The following is a 15,461-nucleotide window of genomic DNA, read 5'->3' as shown; positions in this document are numbered from 1 at the left end:
TACCTAATCAAAGGGATTTTGTTGTTTTATTATAGATTAAATATTTTTGTCAATTTTATATGTGTATTCAGGTTTAAAAGTGATCTATTAAACTGCCGGTCAATAGACTGCAATGTATTGGACCGCCAGTCAATAGACTGCGATCTATTGGACCAGCAACGTATTTTGGAAAAAGTTTAATTGCTACAAGATTAAAAGATAACTTTATTATGTTTATTTTACTATATTGTTCTTAAAATTTGTCTTTTAGGTCACCTTGGTATTGATTAACAATGACCTGAATGCATAATTGTATAACCTTCTGTAATTTAGATTAGAATTGTGAACACAAAATACTTTAAAAGGAATTAGGTAATAAAACAATTATTTAATGCCTGAACAATCAATAGTCCTGATTTTTTTCTTTTGGTGCAGGGAACAGCTCAGTATGATCTATTGCCCTCGGCCGTTGGCCTCAGGCAATAGATCATACTGAGCTGTTCCCTGCAACTCGGGAAAAATATTCGGGTCTATTGACTGCTCAAGCATTAAATAATTGTATACTATACGCTTTAAATTTGTTCGGGGAATTCCAATAATCTCGAATGCTATTTTCGCTTTCATTATATAATCGATCGTGTTGTTTAGATAGAAGAGACATGGAGGAGCTCTATGGGAGATACGAGGCGGCCATGGTACTGAGCGCCGCTGGGGATGCCCTGGGGTACAAAAATGGGGAGTGGGAGAACTGTCAAAGCGGGAGAGACATTCAACGGGAGCTGAGGAATATGGGAGGAATTCAATCCATTCACGTTAAACGTAAACAGTTCAAATTTTATAGCTCACCTGGCTCCTGAGCCACCAAGCTTAGACGAGCTCACTTTTGATCTCAATCTCACTTTCCTCACAACCGTAATATGCCGTGGAATAAAATGAAACTTAGATTAAGATGAAGCTCGTCTAAGTGTTGTGGCATGAAATTTCGTTGCATGCATGAAACTGATTCTGATCAATATTTGTGTTGACATTCATTAGCTCCTTACTGGATCGTCAGTGATGACACAGTCATGCACCTTGCCACATCAGAGGGTGAGAATCTTATTATTTCTATCATATATTTATTTGCATTTATGGTTTTTTTCTTTGAATATCTTTAAAAATACCGACAAATCTGCTTAAAAAAGTTTTCTAACTGGTATATTGAACCTATACAAAAACAGGTTTACTAGTATATGACAAAGAATTGTGAGCCCTGCATCTTGCTTACAACTCTACGACTGACTCTCACAATTTCATTTGATCATTACAAATGCATTCCAGAAGCATTGTAGATAATACAAATAGAAAAAAAATAGAATCTGGCCAAAATCGTGACCATGTCCTTTTAAATAAAGGACCAAATACTCTGTGAATGTCAATACATCTGTTCTTGCAGCACTGACCGGATGTAAATCCCCGTCTAAAGGCGAACTGTACCGAGAGATCGCAAGGAAATACAAAGAATGCATGAACGACATGGCATACCGGAGTCCAGGTATTTACATCCATGCATAATAAAATTTGCACGTGTGGTAAGCAGGTAGTAAGGTTAAAGGATATGAATTTTACTGTTTAGGATTCAGGATTTGTGTTTATGTATTTTGATGTGATATGTCTTCTGTTTTGAAATCGACTTGACTTTTAATAAAAGAATTACCTGTTCATCTTAGGGAAATATTTTTAAGATTATATACATGTATGTAACTTCCGACTCAAGTGAACATATTAGTGTAAAGATAAGGGAATTTTATCAATGGGTGGATTTTTAAAGAGTAAAATTTGTTTTTAGATTGTCAAAATATGTTCTTTGTTAAGATGCCTTGTAACAACACACTTTGAAAAAATTACGCATTTGTTTCAAAGTGTGTAATTTTTCATAGTGCGATGCCTCTTTGTTCTTTATATGTTGCAGGGGTGACAACCCTTTCCGAAACGAGCCAACTGCGCCCCGATGATCCGGATTGGAAGCGAGGCTGTAGACTGCCCTTTAAATCGAGGTAACCCAGGACACTGTATTACACAACCAACGGTCCCAGTAATGTAGCTTGTATAGGAGTCCATTCAGCTAGCATCTATGTTTATACTTTGATTCTAAAAAATATACTCACATATAATGAAAACACACTCTTGTAAGTAAAACAGTTAATTATTCCCTTAGTCGTGTTTATCTCCTGAAATACTGAGACAGTGTAACAAAGGTTTTTTTCTGATTCGTTGAGCAGTGGTGGGGGATGTGGAGCGGCCATGAGATCCATGTGTATCGGTCTAAGGTATCCAAGGTAGGTCTGCCTCTAACATTAGTACAGTTGTGTTACCAAAATACGTAGATATTTCATATCATTCAATAAACCCTCCTGTTTCTCTCTCTCTCTCTCTCTCTCTCTCTCTCTCTCTCTGAGACATAATTTTCTTTTTGCTTGAAATTCCTTCTGAAAAAGATTTACTGGTTGTAACTTTCTCATGAATATGTACATAGTTGGCTCATTCTGGAGTAAACATCAAGAACAGACAGAATGGGTCTATTTGTAAGCATACGCAACGTCATAATCAATTGTATATCTATTTTCTCGCATTATCACCGGTGTGAGATCGGTTTGTCCGGTGTGAGACAGCAGTGTGAGATTTTTCTGTCTTACACTGTGTATTACTACGCCGTTTTTAAACGTAAACAAACGTTGTCTGACGTAATGAAATGCAAAATAGTGCATTGAGATTATCCATTAAGTAACTGTGTTGCTTAATTAATTACAATTTTTCATATTTTAATTGAAAAAACTGTCGTATGCTTTCATTTAATTTGCACTATTTGAAGCACGCGGAGAGATAAACCAAAAGTAATCTTTTGAACGTCATAACAGAAAGTTGTAAAACATCATTTTTTAAGCTAATGTAATGTGAGAAAAATAATCATTCATTATATACTCGTGTGGGATAGTGAAATTCCACCTCGGAGCCAAGATTCATGGTCTAGGACTCGGCAAAGCCTCGTCCTAGACCGTGAATCTTGTCCCCTCGGTGGAATTTCACTATCCCACACTCGTAATAATGAATGATTCTATTAGTCCCACCACATCGTATTGAATGATTTTTGGTCCCCCGAGCGATGACAGCAATTGTGTATGTATTTTTGAGTTGAACCCAAGCACTGTAATGTCATAAAATATGACAAATTAGATGCACATATGGGATACATGACGTCATAAAATTATTCTCGACAGTGAAAACATTTTGCCTCGGAATAAAACATCGGAACGGCATTTGATAAAACGCGTCACATGGTTGCCGCCAAACAGCAAACATCCCGACTTATTTCTGTTGACAGTCACTCAGTCAGTAGCAGTTGTTATTTCATTTTTCACAGTGAAAATGAGCTGAGAGATCTTGTTGCTGTCAGTGTTGAAGCAGGAAGAATGACCCATCATAACCCCACCGGTTATCTCGGCAGTCTCACTTCCGCTTTGTTTACGTCATATGCCATTCGAGGTATCTTGATTATTAAATCGAACACCCTTCTTGCGCATTTTTTTGTATTGAATTAAGTTTTAGTGTTCTAAAAAATTGTTTTGTTATACAGGAAAGTCGCCCAGAGAGTGGGGAGCAGGACTAATGAGTGTGCTTCCCCTGGCCAAGGAGTACATCATATCACAGGCTTTCTACGTGGATGAAAACTTACAGGCTTGGTATTAAATGCAGTTATTTAGTGTTACTGTAAAGTTGACTGGTAGAGCAAATGATGTTTCTATAACAGCAAACAAAAATAGGGCCTAGATAGCCAGTGTACCTGTTTCTAATTTCTTTTTATGTGTGTGGATAATAGAATATTTTGGAGCGGTTGATTTCCAGTAATACCGTACCGACAGATTGATAGACATGATTGCTATACATTTTATGGTACTTGTTTGACTTCTATTGCATCACGGTACTTTTAACCAGGTTGATAAGTAATGGATTATATCATCTATTTAGTATTACTTTAATATCCAAGAAAGCATTTCTTAATCAAACAGAGCAACTCATTACTTGATCAAACAGTGCCTTTCATTTCTAATATTGTCTATTTTAGGGGGTATTTTAATAACAAGTGGCAGACTTATCTGACTCAGAAAGGTCTGTTGGACGGGCGACGTGATCCCCTGGCAGACAGGACGGATGCGGACGAGAGGGACTCGTTTTACACCAGTCTGAGCTTCGATGGAGTGGGCGGGGCCAGTGGTCACGACGCTCCCATGATTGCGTCAGTTGTTTTCCCGCTCTCTAATTTTTTACCTACTCCTTACTCATCTTAAACATTTTCATCACTCATTTTCTCAATCCACCTCTATTGGCATTCTTTGTCCTCAGATTTTATTTAGTAATTTTAGTATTCTGTGATTTCAGCAATATTTATTGAATACCATTTTTTATGGATTACGATTTTGTTCATTAAAATGCAATATCTGATTACATATTGCATTGAAGATATACCGGTAACTGACTACGAATTTTTAATTCACAATCATTGATATCCATAAATACATGTATTAATAAACCACAGATACAAATTCAATTCGCATTTACGTAATTGAAATTCTTAGAGTATTTGGTTTTTTGTAGGTATGATGCTATCCTACATGCAGGGAAAAACTGGGGAGAACTTTGTACACGGTATTAAAAGTTGTTACTGGCTTGCTTTAGATGCATATCCCTATGAATATAAGTTCTTCCGTAAATAAACGCGAACAACTCACTTCTATACGCGAACAACTTATTTCGTGAGTTGTTCATTACGTAAGTTGTCATTAAATTTGTTAATTCCTGGTGGGCACCGTAAGAGTACGATTTGTTTCCATGATACGCTTTTTCTTTTCAACAAATGGAATGTCAATACATGTAAGTTCGAAAGTAATTTTTCTCGCGAATTATTTTTGTACAAAGTACGCTTGCGAAAGTAACGCACTGTTATGACCATGTTAACAGAATTCTTTCATATGTAGTCTTTAGTGAAATATTGTGTTACGTCTAATGTAGTTCTAGCTTATAGCCAATGTGCATTTAGGTTAAGTTGACGAATAAAACAACAATTAGTAGAGAATAGATATTTTGTAGAAACAACGCTAAAAAAATTAGAATGCTAGCGTAATTTAGGTTTTTGTCTGAATACCTGAAGTTTATTGATAAGAATTTCTCATTTTACTGACTATAGGGCCATGTTCCATGGGGGAGACAGTGATAGTACCGGTGTCATTGCGGCCTGTTGTTACGGGGCTATGTACGGGTATGAGGGGGTACCGGAGAGAAATTACAAGGTACTGTGGAAAAGAAAGACTTTAGACATATCTGAAAATGACTATCTTAACTGTTGAGTAGAAATGAAATTGAAGTTAACAATACATTCAATTGAATTACATGTTATTCATTTCAAGGATATCGAGTACCACGACCGACTGGTCCACGAAGCTAAGAAATTGTTTCATCTGGCACAGTTAGAGAAGCACAGGAGAAAGGGACAGGATCAAGCTTAGGTTTCCTTTTATGTACTTGAAATTGGGTGAATTCAAACTTTAACATGTTTATGATAATACTATATATTTGTGTTGTTCTGCAGAGGAGAGCATAGGGAGATTCCCAAAACCTGCATAAACAACGCAACAGGATAGAGTTAACCGCAGCTTCTGTTTGCTATGTTGTCTAAAAACTCAAAGATTTGTCGTATTTACAAATACAAAGCAGGCCTTGACATTAGAACCTATATACTGTTTTGTCAATAACTATAATTATGTAAATAATGCAGTTTTGTAGCAAGTGGATATTTAGCTGTGTGAAGCAAGTGGATAAAAAGGGGCCGTGTGTTGAAGTGGATAAACAAGGCCGTATGTAGTGAATGGATAAATGAATCCGTGTGTAGCATTACAGTGGATGTAGCAAGTAGATAAATGAGGCGAATTGTAGCAAGTAAGTGAGGCAAATTGTAGCCAAGTGGATAAATGAGGGGCGCTAATTGTGTCAAGGACATTTGAATTAAGTAAGTAGATAAATGAGTCGTGTGTAGTAAGTGAATAAATGAGGCGAATTGTAGCAAGTAAGTGAGGCAAATATTGTAGCAAGTGGATAAATGAGGGGCGCTAATTGTGTCAAGGACATTTGAATTAAGTTGTATATATATGGCAAGTAAATACATGTAGCATAATAAAAAAAGTTCCTAAGTTAAAAGTATATAAATGGGGTATTGTACACATTTTAATTTGAGTGACTTTTTCCAGGTGTGTTATTCCACCTTAATGTATGTTTAATCTATTTGTATAATTTAATTTTGATGTGTTTTGTCCGGTAAATTGTTGAAGGTAAAGGAATATTATTTAAAAATAGTAGTTGACATCGAATTTACTAAGAAATGAATCCCATCATAAGGCATGCCTTTAAAATTTCAAGCATGTTGCGAGTAATAGTTTCCGAGAAAAATGCGTCAAAAAATTGTTGCGGACATGCAGATAGACTGGCACACAAAGGTAAATCAGTATACTCCCCCCCCCCCCCTCCTTCGGAAAGAGGGTCAACTATGAAGTGTGAAGGAAATCTTTGACAATGACCATCAAATTTTGGTATTCCTATACAACTTCTCAAGTATTTTATGAATATTATTTTTTGGGGGGTAAACTGACTGATCCGCTATTGATGAGATAAGACACGTCTACATGAATAAACACTAGCCTACAGGCCCAAAAATAAACTTGACCTGACAGGGAAAAAATCCATTCACCTCTTGAAAACAGAATTTAGAAAGACTAATGTACTAGAGATACATGACGTTACATGCATTTACTTCATGTACTTCCAAAAAAACTATACATTTACTTCCAAAAAAACTATATTAAAAACTAAGAAACATTCGTAAGAACGCCCCCAATATTTTAAAAATTATATGGCCAAAAAGTGCGTCTTAAATTTTTTTTGTAAAGGTAACAATTTGAAAGAAGTCAACCCGACTCTTTATCATGACCTAAGAGATCACAAACTATTGTTTTGACCAAGCTACATTTTTGGACAGAAATGAAGATTCGAATTTCTAATGGAGACACCTTTTCAAATTCTAAATGAAAACTTGGCATATTTGATGTTTAATACCTTGCTATATCTTGAGTAAAACAACCCCACAGAATTCATTTTTACAAATTCTTTTATTTTAAAAGATGACAAGTCAACAATATTGACCATTAAATATGCTTTTAAAAATTTCAAACAGTCTCACTTATAAAAAAAAAATTGCTCACGTATAAAAAGCATTCACTCATTCTAGTCCTGTCCAAAAGTAAGGATCCCAATTCATTTAAAGGAGATAGACAATGCATCAGACAATGACCAAATCATCTCTATTGGATTAAAGAAAATAGACAATGCATCAGACAATGACGAAATCATATACAATGCATCAGACAATGACCAAATCATATACAATGCATCAGACAATGACCAAATCATCTCTAGTGGATTCCGATTACAAAAGGAGGACTTTCGAACGCAAGTTCCAGTCTTGTCACTCAGCAGTAGACAAACATCATCAAACTGTCGGTAACTGATCTGTCCATGTATTGGCAATATAGTGACCGTCCAGTCAATATACCAGCTCTCAACAGAGACCTATAGTATAGCACAAATGTCCAAATCTCATGTCCTACTGTCAAAATACTGTAGTATCAAAGTAATGAAAGTATTTTTTTTTTAAATTGGTTCATCTGATACTATAATAAATCTTATTTTCTCAATATTTCTGGGGAATCATGAATATACACGAGTTAAAATAAATAGGTTATTATTTAATCTGTTACAGAAATACTGACACAAGGTGAAGGGGGACAACTCTACACAGATATCACATTACAACATTGGCTTGGTCCTACCAGTACGTACTGTCATCCAGAGACTTAGAAATCTATCACCTACAAATGGTCACACATACACAATATTTCCAAGTTAAAAACAAGAGATATATTATATATACAGTATGTTATAGTGATGTCTTTCATTACCTTATATATACAGAGCAAAGTCATGAGCATGAATTAATTTACAGAAAATGAGTAATACATATTACAAAGTCGACATAGCACATTCACACAAGCCTAGCTATTCTTGAGAACTTTTTCCAGCACTGTTGAGGCTGGTTACAGTCAGTAGACTTCCAACTTTCTACTCTGCTAATGAACGACTGAGATCTACTCCTTGCAAACCTGAAACAGGGAAAAGTTCCCTATGCAGCTTATTGCTCTCTTGTTATACACTGAACAAGACTTGCCACACACACACCACTTATATAACAATTTGTATCACTGTTTTGGTTGATGTTGGCACATGATCACACACAGATATTTCCTGATTTGGTAGGATTTGTTCATGGAAAACCTTGTACAAAGTTCAGGAATATCCTTCCTCTCACTTGCGCGCGTGTCGAGAGGAGCCCGTTCTCGCTGGGTTGTCGCCATCCTTGGACGCACTTCCTCTACGCATGGCTGAATTTGTCACCATCCCTGGTTGCATCGGTGCCGTTGACACACGGGTTCCGTCCCGCACAAACTCAGCACCTGTTGGGATTCCTCGATGAAGGCGTGTACTTGTTCGTCGTTCTCTTTCCCGAGATATAGGTCTCGGAGATTCAGCTACGATTAAAATGTACAAAACTAACATTAATATTCAATAAAGCACTTTGATACAAGTGTTGCTACAGGAGCTTGTACGGGTGAACTACAACCTAAGAGTGTGTCCTGCTTACAATGGTCCGATACCAAGACTACCTCACATACTAAGTAAACAATATTGCACTTAAATAACAATAATTAAATCACAATCATCACTATGGTTACTGATACCAGTCACGCCTCAGCATCACTCAATGAACACAAATTAAATGAACAGTCTGTCACACAGCTCTTAACAAAAATACAGTAATGGAGTTCTCCCTTTCTCCCTGGAAACTTAACAAAGTGAAGCATAACGATTCACGAGTAACAAACTAATATAGTCTTGGGTCATAAAAACAGATGAATATATATCCAGAACAACACACGGTTGAGATAAACTGCCTATGGTTTCTGCTTCAACTGAACACTATGTGGTCTGGTTTCCTGCATTATACGTCTGAGCTTGGCACTATCATTAGGGTTCCCCACAGGAATGGGTAATCCTGAACCCTTGAAACTGATTCGTCCACCAGATGACGGGGTGGCTAGTCTACTCTCACTGGCCTTAGAGTCGGGATTCCCCTCAGCGACCTCTGGACCCCGCGAGGAGAGGGAAAGACGTGTGGGTAAACGGTCCCTGGTGCGTGAGCCCCGCGTGCCATCTAGGACAGAAAGAAAGATAGTAGCTGTGACTTGGGGCTAAGAACAAGTCACAGAGGGGGTACAGAAATGCAACAGAACTCTGAATCAACTTATCAAGGAGGAGAAAGCATGCAGAAAATAAAGGCTAAAGAAAACATGCAAGATCCTGAGACATGCAGAGGGTGTGTAATGCCGCTGCTGCCCTGCTTTTGTGACAGTTACCATTTGAACCTGAAACTGTTTAAAGCCATTTTTAAAAAGCACAGGCAACAACAGCATGAAGCAAACATCAGTGGATCCAGAACCAACAGAAAATAAAGGTTCCATGCATTTCAAAAGGCAACAAAAGATGTCAATACTCGAACAAGCTGAGTACAAATCCTCTGTGGGAGTTATCCAATTCCAGAAAGCATTACTCGTGTATCACTCTTGATTATCTGACCAATCAGAAAGCTGGTACTAAGCTGAGTTTACAGGTGTTGTTTGCCTTAGTCAAGCAGACCCAGAGATTAGGTGTATCAATGTACATTCTGTCAGACAGGAGACACACAGTGTTACTGCACTGTCTGTCCTGTGAAACAGTCATTGACAGAGAGGAGATCCATCAAACAACCACTGTCCGTCTAGTACAGAATAATGCAGGTCACGAAACAGTATACAGCTAGTAACAGACTGATAACAACATGCAAGGAGTTCATATGTACATTTCCTGACTTTCATAATTTCAATACATAGCTAAAAATGTCTGAATAACTGATAATATACTTTATAATTATATAAATTTTTAAAATCTGAGTATTGCATTGTGTTATAAACACAAAAATTACAAATGTAAATGCTATCAAAAGTTAGTTATAATACTACAAACAAAACATGTTTATCAATAAATATAATAATAATCAAATAATTGAACTCTACAACTGAAAACATAAACCAAAAGAGACATAAATTTAAATTATATCTTTTTGATCAAACTTTAAATGCTTTAATGTGCTTTTACATTAAAAAAATCATGGATGAAATTTAGATACATTTTTCTTTGCTGTTTAAATTTAGATATTTATTTTTCCCTCTTTAACTAAATCAAGTATTTACTATATGCCTCTATGTATATAATGGTCAATGAATACATACTGTTGTAGTCCCCTGGAGGGGTGGTAGTGGGAGGGATCTGTTCCCCCCGCATCCGACTGCCGCCCGCGGTTCCATGGAGAGGACGTGCAGAGGAACTCACTTTACCGCGATCAGCGTCATCGCTGTTACGCCCGCCCTGACAAAGAATACATGTAACAGTTAACACTTACATCCAATAACTCTATGGATCAGTGAGTGGATTGATCACAGTGTACTGCTATGGTACAAACAAAAGGCATTACTTACAAATTTTAACATATTCCAGTCAAATACATAGTCATATGTAAATCCCTGTCTGTGGAAGAGGTTACGAAACAACTGTCGCAGGTACGAATAATCAGGCTTATCATCGAAGCGCAGGGATCGGCAAAAGTTCAGATATGTGGCAAACTCAGCTGAAAATCAAGCAAAATTATGCCATATTAAGATGTGATTTTGTTTCTTACTTTGTTTCCTCTAAATAACATTTGTACAACTATACTGTCACAAACTATTGATATTTGGATGGATTCTTTAAACCATTTATCTAACATTTCCTTGTTGTATGTTTCTCTGTGTAAATATGTACAACTTACAAGGAAACCCTTTACACAGCTCTTCAATGGGAGTGGACATTTTCTTTTCACTGATTCGCTCGTACTTCTGGCGTTTGGTTGCTGCCTTAAGTCCCTGCCAGGGTAAGCTGCCCCTCAGGAAGTACATGAATACATAGCCAAGAGACTCCATGTCGTCCCGCCGACTTTGTTCTAGGTAAAAAAAATTTGATTTAATTTGTCTTGCAAACTTCAGTTTCTCTTCTCTTGTGGTTTCTTGAGTACTGTGTATAGTTTTCCTTAGCTGAGAATTTCAAGACAATATTTTATCTTTTAACATTAACAAATCAATAAAACTTCTGAATATTCTCCCACAAAGCTGAAGGAATGACAATTACTGTTAAGTACATGGGTATTTTCACCTCACCTTATTTTTGTCCAATCACAGTGGCATTTTTTTAGCCCCTATCACAGATTTGCTTATTAAAACATTACATTGAATTTGCTCTGTCTCCTGAGAATGTTGTGTCAAGATAAAATTAGGGCAAAAATTACCATTCTATTCAGAATAAAAAACAAAAGTTTCATGCAAGATTGTTGCTGCATTTGCATAATAAAAGAATTGGAATAGATAGTTACTGAGTTAGGCACTTGTAAGTCTCTGTATAAGGAAATGTCATAGTTACCTATTCCGAGATGTGTGTTAATGCTGGCATATCTGGCAGTTCCCGTGAGATTCTTGTTTTCTCTGTATGGAATATGTTGATGTGTTCGGGCATCCCTGTATTTTTTGGCAAGTCCAAAGTCTATTATATACACTAGATTTCCTTTCTTTCCTAGTCCCATGAGAAAGTTATCTGGTTTGACATCTCGATGAATGAAATTTTTGGAGTGTATGTATTCTATCCTACTTATCTGCAATAAACATAAAGTAATGTACATATTTTGTAATTTTGGGCATAAATGTTTAAAAATTTATAACACCACAGCATCCCATTATAATTATTAATCTACAGAAGATATATTTATTTTGAAGGGGATATTCAAGACGCTCTTTTTCTCTCAGTGTCCATTTGTCTTTCTCTATGTTTCCACGACTGTTCTTCCCTTTACTAACCAACTGATCTGCCAGCAGCAAGACTGTTTTGAGACTGAATTTTCTGGAGCAGAAGTTGAAGAGATCTTCCAGACTGGGCCCTAGGAGCTCCATTACCATCACATTGTAATCTCCCTCAGCTCCGCACCACTTGATGGTGGGGATACCCACTGCAAAATGACCGTTAACATCATTTGAAACAAGGTACAGTTGTTGGCCTTTACATATTAAGTTTTTCAACAATCAATAACTTGATGAATGATTTGCACACGAAATTAAATAGCTTGCAATTCCTTCATACCACACTGTTGCATAATATTTGCTTCTGAGAAATAACCTGTGCTGATTTTTTTTTTCCATTTTCATTTTGAAGTTGAACCAAACTTTTTTTGTGTAGACATATGGTATAGGCATGTGTATTAGGAATAAGCAAATGTTACCTCCCCCCTGCATCATCTTGTAGATCTTGCTCTCTATATGGAGCTGGGGGTGCTTTGTTTTTACACATTCCAACTTTATAGCAACTTCCTCTCCATTGGAAATGTCGGTCCCTATAATGGGATAAAATCAAATAAATAAGGAGGATACATGTATATTTTAAATTACATGAAAGATTTTAAACCATATTTTATTTTAGGAGTTATACAATGTCGTCTCTGTACACGATATGCAATTAATTATTGAATCCATTCAACAGCCCTTTGTTGTATCTACCTTGTGAAGGTATTGAAAGTAGGACAAGTTCACAAAACTAGTGTGTGCTGGTATGGTTTTGTCATTACAAAACACATATACTTTCATCATGTTTTAATATACTCTTTAATACAATATTGCCTCAACAAATGAAAGAGTTCCTGTTTTGCCAAAGGTGACACTGCATTTCATTCACTGTCTATACTGAACAAGAAAGGAAACTATGTCACTAGGTCAATTAACATTGAAAACCAACTATATCTGAAATGAAGTCTTAGAAAAATACCGTTAACTTTAATAATTAAAGCAAAACAACAATGCCCGCAAGCAATACCAAATTTTCTTACAGAAATGTCATTCCTTAGATAACCCTTTTCAGAGGGGGGCAAAACATAATTATTAGTACAACGAAATATTCTTACTTCGCTGACATTATAGAAGTCAATTGCTCTGGAGCTTTCCTTATCAATCCTTATCGGAATAAAAGACCTATACACATATTTCAAACATCAAACTGGTTGAAATTATAATGTCATGACATCATATACTGTGTGTCCGAAACTCAACTGTCAAAACTTCCTGTGATTCATTCTATTGTCTTACCCAAATAAATGTCACCGAATGACCCACTGCCGATTTTTCTCCCGAGTCTGTACTTGTTCCCGACCCTTAATTCCATCTGAAAGTAGAAGGCATCCGTAAAACCAAAACTCTTTGTCTCCAGTTGTCAAATCTATCAACAAAACAAAACGAAAACAAAGAGACTAGGGTGTCGATTCGGAGGTCTTTTCTCGTACCTTGTCCTTCAGAGCTCCTTCAAAACACTGTTAGCGGCTCATATAATGAATAAACTTATTGTTCAGGCGACAATGAACGCCATTGGAAAGCTAATAGGGACGGATTACCGTTGATTGTCGAGACTTCTTACTTACTCTCCGCCATTATTTACTTCGTTATTGGTTGCCGATGACGTTCACGCAAGCGCCTAGTTCACTTCCTGTCAGAGCTGAAAAAAATTCCAAAAAAGGTCCACAGCGGGACACGCCCACTACCCCTTCCACAAGTTTCCTACAGACATTTCTTTTAATTATTTTTTTAAATGTCATTTCGTTTTGTTTGGGATGTAAGATAACTTTTATGCATGTTGAAATATTAAAGAAATCTACAATAACTGAGAGAGAGAGAGAGAGAGAGAGAGAGAGAGAGAGAGAGAGAGAGAGAGAGAGAGAGAGCAGTTTAATGTTAGTTTGTAATATTAAAATTATTCGGTTTGATTGTTAATTATCATAATTATCATGTAAAGAGTAATAATATTGTATCACACACTGAACACTGCATTTTTGTATATGATATACCGTTCGGGATATTTTCAGCCGTGTAAAAGAATATTGATGCCTGATGACATTAACTACAGCTTTAGCAAATATCTTTTTCGGAGTTTGTACTGACAACATTTTCATATTTTTATTCATAAAAATTAATCTAGCGACATATTAATCATACGAGTAGTATGCCTCACAAACCCATATACTTATTAGTAATGAATTCAGTATCATGACTATCGATTTATATATATAATATCATATACCGAGATGGATTGTCTCCAGCAATCTTCATTACACACTGTTACAGTAATAAATACATGCATACAAATCCTCAACAGAATTACTATATGCAAAATCATATATCGAACAACATATAATAGTTATATCAAATATAATTTAGTATATTTATAATCTTAACCCTGGTAGACTGAATATAGTAAATTGCACATAGAAACATTATTATGCTACACTGTAAATAATTCATGCGCGGAGCTAGTTGGGGGTGGTGGGGTGGTGGTGGTCACCTCATCCCCGGAAAAATTCAAATTACCGAAAAGAAAATATATAGGCCTCAGACCCCCCCGGCAAACACAATTATCCCTCGGACCCCACTGGATAAATTTCTTGGTTCGCGCATGCAAATGCTCGTGATTTGAATAATATGAAGAACTTGTGATTTTGGTCTTTGATCTGTTGGTGGTCAGATTAACATGCGTACGTGTTTGTGACATTTTCTATTTCAAATGGAATACGTTTCAAGAAATGACGAACCGTGCAAAATTTCAACGGTTACTCTGCTAAATATTACTTTACTTTATCTGCCAAACATCAACCATTATTTCATACATCTTTATATAAATTCAAATCTTTTAGATATTTTTTTTTTGCAGATTGTTATCGTCATTTTGCAGGAGAAAAAACCTTCGCTGGACGTGTGTCATCAAGTTAATTGGTATTATCGATATTTACAGAGAATCGAGAAGACGTGGGCACACTGATCTTGTCCACAGAGAATCCATTTCGTACAGGAATCAATGAACAGTTGTAACAGAACACGGTGGTTATTATTCAGTGTGTCTTCATGTGTGTGTGTGTGGGGGGGGGGGGGGGGGGTCTGTAGCAGCTGTTGACAAGGGACTCCCTCACTACTTAATTCCTAAATCATATTGAATACTGACATCTGTACATAATGTTAGAAATCAGCAATTAATTTATTAATTCATTTTAAGAAACTTGTCAGTCTTGGAGTATGAGAGAATGGTGTTACTGTTTCTTGAACACTTCGGCTACAACCAATGCCAGCTTACGTAGCTGCCTTCCTAAAGGTAGCTGTTCACTACAAATCATTCTTCAACTGTCCAGCCGTTCA

General features: G+C 36.5%; 2 protein-coding genes across 7 annotated transcripts in view; one reads left to right on the top strand and one right to left on the bottom strand.

The window, feature by feature from the left end:
• Positions 1-6,230, top strand: part of LOC105329631 (ADP-ribosylhydrolase ARH1) — a 47,408-nt gene extending 41,178 nt beyond the window's left edge. For all 5 annotated transcript variants that reach the window (XM_066065319.1, XM_066065320.1, XM_066065322.1 and 2 more), the window contains 13 exons: positions 628-798; positions 1,015-1,068; positions 1,415-1,513; positions 1,931-2,015; positions 2,241-2,297; positions 3,380-3,501; positions 3,593-3,698; positions 4,082-4,252; positions 4,612-4,662; positions 5,201-5,303; positions 5,421-5,519; positions 5,603-5,935; positions 6,037-6,230. In XM_066065319.1, the coding sequence (XP_065921391.1) occupies positions 628-798; positions 1,015-1,068; positions 1,415-1,513; positions 1,931-2,015; positions 2,241-2,297; positions 3,380-3,501; positions 3,593-3,698; positions 4,082-4,252; positions 4,612-4,662; positions 5,201-5,303; positions 5,421-5,519 (1,118 nt within the window). In that variant the 3' untranslated portion in view covers positions 5,603-5,935; positions 6,037-6,230. The remainder of the gene's footprint in view (positions 1-627; positions 799-1,014; positions 1,069-1,414; positions 1,514-1,930; positions 2,016-2,240; positions 2,298-3,379; positions 3,502-3,592; positions 3,699-4,081; positions 4,253-4,611; positions 4,663-5,200; positions 5,304-5,420; positions 5,520-5,602; positions 5,936-6,036) is intronic.
• Positions 6,231-7,153: 923 nt separating this feature from the next.
• On the bottom strand, positions 7,154-13,755 carry LOC105329615 (casein kinase I). Of its 2 annotated transcripts, none has more exons than XM_066065326.1 (9): positions 13,565-13,754; positions 13,371-13,446; positions 12,515-12,625; positions 12,096-12,244; positions 11,665-11,893; positions 11,021-11,191; positions 10,692-10,840; positions 10,446-10,581; positions 7,154-8,648 (listed from the first exon to the last, which is right to left on the bottom strand). In XM_066065326.1, the coding sequence occupies exons 2-9, from the start codon at positions 13,444-13,446 to the stop codon at positions 8,425-8,427; spliced, it is 1,245 nt and encodes a 414-aa protein (XP_065921398.1). In that variant the 5' UTR covers positions 13,565-13,754; the 3' UTR covers positions 7,154-8,424. The 2 variants fall into 2 exon arrangements, with proteins under 2 accessions (XP_065921398.1, XP_011429228.3); XM_011430926.4 differs by lacking the exon at positions 7,154-8,648 and adding an exon at positions 8,696-9,331 and having other exon boundaries at positions 13,565-13,755.
• Between the last annotated feature and the right edge of the window lie 1,706 nt (positions 13,756-15,461).

This window comes from Magallana gigas, chromosome 7, assembly GCF_963853765.1.
Source record: "Magallana gigas chromosome 7, xbMagGiga1.1, whole genome shotgun sequence".
Taxonomy (NCBI): domain Eukaryota; kingdom Metazoa; phylum Mollusca; class Bivalvia; order Ostreida; family Ostreidae; genus Magallana; species Magallana gigas.
This window is presented reverse-complemented; position numbering and strand designations above follow the sequence as displayed.